Source organism: Colobus angolensis, unplaced genomic scaffold, assembly GCF_000951035.1.
Source record: "Colobus angolensis palliatus isolate OR3802 unplaced genomic scaffold, Cang.pa_1.0 Scaffold109, whole genome shotgun sequence".
Classification (NCBI taxonomy): Eukaryota; Metazoa; Chordata; class Mammalia; order Primates; family Cercopithecidae; genus Colobus; species Colobus angolensis.
This window is the reverse complement of record NW_012111919.1, coordinates 6300245-6307974: the sequence shown is the minus strand read 5'-3', so window position 1 is coordinate 6307974 and position 7730 is coordinate 6300245. Positions and strand designations below refer to the sequence as shown.

General features: G+C 44.9%; 1 protein-coding gene across 3 annotated transcripts in view; it reads left to right on the top strand.

Moving 5' to 3' along the window:
* Positions 1–7730, top strand: part of PFN4 (profilin family, member 4) — an 8793-nt gene continuing 1063 nt past the window's right edge. The window contains exons 1-5 of one of the 3 annotated variants that reach the window (XM_011950896.1): positions 2–348; positions 632–713; positions 922–1050; positions 2190–2327; positions 3781–3886. In XM_011950896.1, the coding sequence (XP_011806286.1) occupies positions 934–1050; positions 2190–2327; positions 3781–3886 (361 nt within the window). In that variant the 5' untranslated portion in view covers positions 2–348; positions 632–713; positions 922–933. Of the gene's footprint in view, positions 394–631; positions 714–921; positions 1051–2189; positions 2328–3780; positions 3887–7730 lie in introns of all 3 variants that reach the window. The other 2 variants (XM_011950877.1, XM_011950886.1) reach the window with 2 other exon arrangements.

Here is a 7730-nt window from a genome sequence, read left to right as displayed (position 1 = left end):
GGGCGGCGCCAGGGCGGCGGAGGACGGCTTCAGGCCCAAAGGGGATTGGGCGGCGGCTCTAGCTGGCGGGTCTTGGTTTGCGGAAGGGGCTGGCGTCCCTGCTTCTGGGTGACCGGTGCGAGGCCCGGCCAATCCCGCCGCCGCCACCCACCCGCAACCGTGTCGGTTGACGGGCAGGTCCTTGGTCGCCATTCCCTTGCGGAGCACCAGAGAGCGGGGTGGCGTCCGCTCGCTCAAGTTCTCGGTGCTGGGGAATTCACCGCTCACCACGCCCTGCCCCGCCTACGGTCCTGCTCGGGGACCAAACCACTGGAAGGCAGTGGCGGGAAAGGGGCGCCTGTGCCGGAGGTCCTGATGAGGGGGGTCCAAGGCTTGGGGACTTGTGTGGGAAATGTGGGTTTAAGTGCCTTCAAGGTGTTTTTAGTCCGTTGGGATGTTGATCAGCGTTCATAGTGGGCGCTGATGCAGGTCACCGGGAGGGGAATGTGTGGGTTTATGGCCACGCATATCTTTTTTAGTCGTGTTTAACTTAGCGGAGTAGCTCTCCATCCTGGGTTTTGTTTTTTGTTTGTTTTTATTTTTTATTTTACAGGGTTTTTCTCAGTGTACAATATTTGTTTTTAAATCCCAGATGATCCTGATGTAAACCATTGACATAGCCAGAAAATCATGAGGCTGTGATTTTCCAAACTCAGCTTCGTAACGTACTCTGTGTGAGCTGTGATTTTTCTCTGATTCTGTTTTCCTCTTTGGGTATTGGTGGGCCCTGAATGATGGACCACCGTTTTCACTCTGTATCTTTTCAAAGTACACTTGCTGATCTTAGAACTGTCTGAAGTGTCCTAAGGACATTTGTATTCACATACATGCCTTTTAAAAGCTAGCCAGAGTCAATGGCTTCAACTGCACTTTCCCTTTCAGAGTTGAGGGAACATGAGCCATTTGCAGAGCTTATTGTTAGACACCCTCTTGGGAACCAAGCATGTGGACAGTGCAGCCCTCATCAAAATCCAGGAGCGGAGCCTGTGTGTAGCATCACCAGGTTTTAATGTAAGAAAAAATAAGTTTGGACATAAGACTTGGTTTACTTGTTATTTCTATTCTTCCAAACATGAAGCAGACATGACTTTTTTTTTTTTTTTTTCCGAGACGGAATTTCACTCTTATTGCTTAGTCTGGAATGCAGTGGCACGATCTAAGCTCACTGCAACCTCCACCTCTCAAGCGATTCTTGTGCCTCAGCCTCCCGAGTAGCTGGGATTACAGGAGTGCACCACTAGGCTCGGCTAATTTTTGTATTTTTAGTAGAGATGGTGTTTTACCATGTTGGTCAGGCTAGTCTCGAACTCCTGACCTCAGGTGATCCACCTGCCTTGGCCTCCTAAAGTGCTGGGATTACAGGCATGAGCCACCATACAGAGCCCAGATATGACTTTTAAATGAACTTTTTCTGTAAGGAGCTACATAAATATTTTAGGTTTCTAGGCTTAGTCTTTTTACTGTTGATATAAAGGAATACCTGAAGCTGGGTAATTTATAAAGAAAAGAGTTTTATTTGGCTCACAGGTCTACTGCCTGGAAGATTGGTCATCTGTGAAAGCCTCAGTCTGCTTCCACTCATGGCAGAGGTGAAGGGGAGCCAGCATGTGCAGAGATCACAGTGGGGGAGAGGAAGCAAGAGAGAGCAAGTGGAGAGGTGCCAGGCTGTTTCTAACAGCCAACTCTCCTGGAACAAATACAGTGAAAACTCACTGACAGCTTCCCCCACCTCGCAGGGAAGGCATCAGTCTATTCATGAGTGATCTGCCCCCACGATCCCAATACCTCTCATTAGGCCCCACCCAAAATGTTGGGGATCAGATTTCAACATGAGATTCAAACTACAGCACAGGGCCATAGAGTCTCTGTCACAACCACTCAACTCTGCAATTGTAAAGGAAAAACAGCCATACATAAAAGAATGAATGTGACTGTGTTCCCATAAAATTTTATATTTATGGATACTGAAGTTCAAATTTCATATAATTCGTGTCACGAAGTGTTATTCTTTTGATTTTTTTTTCCCAACTGTTTAAAAACATGAAAACCATTCTTAGCTTGCAGGCCATAAAAAACAGACAGTGGGCTAAATTTGGCTGGCCACCAGCCATAGTTGGCTGACTCCTGTTCTAACTATGTAACCTCTCCAGGTAATGCCCAGTGATGTCCGAACACTGGTGAATGGATTTGCCAAGAACCCGTTGCAAACCCGAAGAGAAGGATTGTATTTCAAGGAAAAGGATTACAGATGTGTCCGGGCAGATGAATATTCTCTTTATGCCAAAAATGTGAGTGCTCAAGATTTGAAGAGAGCTGAGTAAAAGAAAAGAATTTGCCTCCAAGTTTCCTTGCCCTGCCTGATCCTCTCTGTAAAACAGATTAAATCCATTAATGTCTTGAGCCACTGTCTTGAGATAGCAGTCTAGTGCCAGGAAGACATATGTGAAAGAAAGTCCTATCAAGAGCCTGGTTTTGAGAAATGTTCATTCCAGAATCTATTAACTGAGCCTTGCCTGAACTCTTTCCAATACAGCCCAGCCTTCATACTCTACATCCTCCTTTAAAAAAAAAGATAATCATTTCTGCGCTTAAAACATCTCTCAGTGGCCAGGCACGGTGGCTCATGCCTGTAATCCCAGCACTTTGGGAGGCTGAGGTGGTTGGATTGCCTGAGGTCAGGAGTTCAAGACCAGCCTAGCTAACATGGTGAAACCCTGTTTCTACTAAAAATAAAATTAGCCAGGTATGGTGGTGCGCACTTGTAATCCCAGCTACTTAGGAGGCCGAGGCAGGAGAACTGCTTGAACCCAGAAGGTAGAGGTTACAGTGAGACGAGATCATGCCATTGTACTCCAGCTTGGGCAACAAGAGCGAAACTCCATCTCAAAAAAAAAAAAAAAAAAAAAAATTCAGCTCTATGTTGCTTATAAGGAATGAAGGAGATGAAAATCATTCATTGGATGCCCTATATTATGGGTTAGGCATGCTGCTTCATCCACATTATAAACTAAATAATCTATAATCTCATTTTATAGATGAGGACACTGAGGCTTAACAAGGTTAAATAACACTTACTCATGCAGCAGAAAATGGAGGCACTAGAAATTCAAGCCCAGGGCTGTCCAATTCCAAAATGTACGACCTTTCCATTACATCAGTTTTGTTTTTTGTTTGTTTGTTTTTGTTTTTGTTTTTTGAGATGAGTTTCACTTTTGTTGCCCAGGGTGGAGTGCAGTAGCATGGTCTTGGCTTACTGCAACCACCACCTCCTGGGTTCCAGAGATTCTTCTGCCTCAGCTTCCCGAGTAGCTGGGATGACAGGCGCCTACCACCACGCCTGGCTAATTTTTGTATTTTTAGTAGAGATGGGGTTTCACCGTGTTGGCCAGGCTGGTCTCAAACTTCTGACCTCAGGTGATCTTCCCGCCTTGGCCCTCCAAAGTGCTGGGATTACAGGCAGGAGCTACCGCACCCGGCCTATATCAGTTGTTCTAATTGGGATGGAGTATATGATAATCAATTGCAGAACTTTTTCAAAATCCATCTACCATTATTATAACAGTCTGCAACTTTTTGAGGAAAGGCAACAAAATTGGTGGAAAAGAGTGGACAGTCCAAAAGCAGACATATAAATATATGGAATACGGAAATCAGGAAATGGTGAAAAACGTAGCTGGAGCATGACCACTGGTCCTGTTATTAGAACCAAGAGCAGAATATTCTCTTTTATTCTTTATCCAGGAGAACACTGGTGTGGTTGTCGTGAAGACCCATCTGTATCTTCTGGTGGCAACTTACACTGAGGGCATGTATCCTAGTGTCTGTGTGGAAGCCACAGAGAGCCTGGGTAAGTTAGCCTCCTAGTTCCTGTCTTCATTCCTGTGTTAGTTGGGTCTTCCAACTACAAGTAACAGAGATCCAACTCAAACCAGCTAGGGCAGAAAGGAGGAATTTATTGGAAGGATGCTGAGGTTATTTACATAGCCACTGGAAGGACAGGGTGCAGCTGAGCCATGGGGAAGGTAGATTCAAGGACTGGAACACTGCTAGGATTCTGTCTTGACTTCTAAATGAGTCAGCTTTGTTCTGTCTCATAGCAAACCATTTCCTTTCCTGGCTGATATCATGGCCAAGCCTCCCATAATACCCCTTAATTTCTCTTAGGACCCTGATTTGGCAAGTTTCAGGTCATATGGTTTACCCCTGTATTGGTCAGCTATGTAGGTGGGGCAGGATAGGGGAGGAGGGAGGGATACAGCAGGGTAAAAAGACAGAGATGTGGCTGCTGGGAGTCGACCCTATGTAAAGAGACATTTTACAGGAAAAGGAATTAACTGTGAGTCAGGCAGCCACTTTGTTGGTGTATAGTGTATTCCCCCTCTGTGTCTATACATTTTTGAATAAAGATCTCATAGAGAACTAGCTTGGGTATTATATTGGTGAGAGTTGAGCTTAATAAATGGTAAATTATGTTCATATTTATATTTTTTTAATCTAAATTTAAATTTTAAAAAGTTTACTGGAGTTGTGTAAACACTCCTTTGAAATAGAAGCCTCTAGTAACAAAAGCAGCCATTCATTCATTCTTTCAACAAATATTCAGAGGTGTTTACCATGTGCCCTGCACTATCCTAGATAAATTAGGGAAGCAGAGCTGGTTAAGATATAGCCTCTGCCTTCCATGCCTCTGTACATGCTGTCCTATCTGCCTAAAATATTTTCCATTTTCCTTCCTGTCCCTCACATCTATTCGGCAAATTCCTAATCATCGTTAAAGACCCAAGTCAGATCTTGGGCTTCTATCCACTTGTGTGTGTATTTTATGCATACCTTAATGATTATCCCCATTACAGTTCTTTGTTTTTCTAGATTGTGAACCTCTGGAAGGCAAGAATCTTGTCTTAATCATTCTCCTTCTCCATTACCTAACACGGTATCTAATGTTGGGTAGGCAATTAGTACGTGTTTGATGAACAAATAAATGAATTACTTTGGCCTAGCAGAGTCAGGGAAGGCTCCAGAGAGCTGAATCCTAAAGGGCCAGTTGAGAAATTAAGTACCATCACAGAAACTATATACCTACATGCAGACATGCCTCATTTTATTGGATTTTGCACTATTGGACCCTTCAGATATGCCTCATTTTATCACATTTTGCATTATTGGACCTTTCCTGAACAGATGTCAGGATTTGAAGGAGGCTCCATTTCAGAATTGTAGGGCAGGAGCAGACAGCAGAACAGAGACAGAGAGAGCCAGGTTAATTATCTAATTAAAATAACCAAGATATCAGATTAGAAAGATGGGCAATTTGGCTCTCAGGAAGCCAGGCTCTTAACCTGTCAGCTAGGGCTCAGGGCTGATTCCCCAGAGGAGACCAGAGAAATTGCCTGACTACTGTAATGCAGATTATGTGGCTAGCACTAAAGGTTAGTATTCTTGCTTACAGCCACAAAAACTCCACAGACTCCAAAGAATGTGCCCTGGTTAGAAGTGCACTGCTGGCATCATGCTGTTAATATCCCATTGCTCTGGGAAGGGACAGCTATCTTGGAAATGGCTGAATGATCAGGAGGGATGGACAAGGCTGATATCCACTCAGGAGCCGGTTGTCTTAAGACTATCTTTTATTTCCTTCACTCCTTTTTTAAAAAATTATATTTTTCTCTATCTAAAAAATTATACGTGATCACTGTAGAAAATTTGGGAAGTAAAGAATTACAGGCCGAATGGGGTGGCTCACACCTATAATCTCAGCACTTTGGGAGGCCAAGGCAGGCAGATCACTTGAGGTCAGGAGTTCAAGACCAGCCCGGCCAACACGCCAAAACCCTGTCTTTACTAAAAATACAAAAATTAGCCAGGTGTGGTAGTGGGCACCTGTAATTCCAGGCGCTCGGGAGGCTGAGGCAGGAGAATCACCTGAACCCAGGAGGTGGACGTTGCAGTGAGCCAAAATAGCACCATTGCACTCCAGCCTGGACGTCACAGTGAGACCATGTCTCAAGAAAAAAAAAAGAATTATGACCATTTAAAAATTGTATTATGGGCCGGGCGCGGTGGCTCAAGCCTGTAATCCCAGCACTTTGGGAGGCCGAGACGGGCGGATCACGAGGTCAGGAGATCGAGACCATCCTGGCTAACACGGTGAAACCCCGTCTCTACTAAAAATACAAAAACTAGCCGGGCGAGGTGGCGGGCGCCTGTAGTCCCAGCTACTCGGGAGGCTGAGGCAGGAGAATGGCGTAAACCCGGGAGGCGGTGCTTGCAGTGAGCTGAGATCCGGCCACTGCACTCCAGCCTGGGCGACAGAGCGAGACTCCGTCTCAAAAAAAAAAAAAAATTGTATTATGAAGGATTCTAGGAGCATGACTATTAATTAAAGAAAACCTTTCAACAATAATTAGGAAAAGGATGCTATGGGACTTCTGTCACACAAATTAATCAGGTTTGTGCAGTGGCTCACTCCTATAATCCCACCACATTGGGAGGCCAAGGTGGTGGATCACTTGAGGACAGGAGTTTGAGACCAGCCTGGAAAATGGTGAAACCCCATTTCTACCAAAAATACATAAATTAGACTGGGTGTGGTGGTGGGTGCCTGTAATCCCAGCTACTCGGGATGCTGAAACAGGAGAATCGCTTGAACTGAGAGGCAGAAGTTGCGGTGAGCCGAGATCACGCCACTGCACTCCAGCCCGGGTGACAGAGCAAGACTGTGTCTCAAAAAAAAAAAAAAAAATGCAGGATTGTTTTTAAAATAAATATATTAGAGAGTCACATTTATAACAATGGTAAAATGTTAGCATCTTTAATTCTAGGTCCTCAGTTGTTTTTTGTTTATTTTGTGTTTCTTTTTCTTTTTCTTTTCCTTTTGAGACACAGTTTCACTCTATCGCCCAGGCTAGAGTGCAGTGGTGTGACCTCGGCTCACTGCAACTTCTGCCTCGCAGGTTCAAGCGATTCTTCTGCCTCAGCCTCCCGAGTAGCTGGGACTACAGGCGCCTGCCACCACGCCGGCTTATTTTTGTATTTTTAGTAGAGATGGGATTTCACTATGTTGGCCAGGCTGGTCTCGAACTCCTGACTTCAAGCGATCTGCCTGCCTCAGCCTCCCAAAGTGCTGGGCTTATAGGCATGAGCCACTGCACCCAGCCAGGTCCTCAGTTTAAAAAAAGAATCTTAAGCATGTATTGTGACTTACTCTGCAAGACTCTGTCTCAAAAATAATGAAGTGCTACCTGGCATGGTGGAGTGCACCTGTAGCCCCCGCTACTCAAGAGACTGAGGCAGGAGGATTGACTGAGCCCAGGAGTTTGAGTCCAGTGTGGGCAATATAGTGAGACCCCATCATTAAAAAGTAAGTACATCAAGTACTATAATCAGGTTTTGTTTTGTTTTGTTTTGCTTTGTTTTGTTTTGTTTTGTTTTTGAGACAGAGTCTCGCTCTGTCACTCATACTGGAGTGCAGTGGTGGGATTTCGGCTCAATGCAACCTCTGCCTCCCGGGTTCAAACAATTCTCCTGCCTCAGCCTCCCAAGTAGCTGGGATTACAGGTACGTGCCACCATGCCCAGCTGATTTTTTGTGTTTTTAGTAGAGATGGGGTTTCTAGGACTGCAGGTGTGTGCCACCATGCCCGGCTAATTTTTTGTATTTTTAGTAGAGACGGGGTTTCACCATGTTAGCCA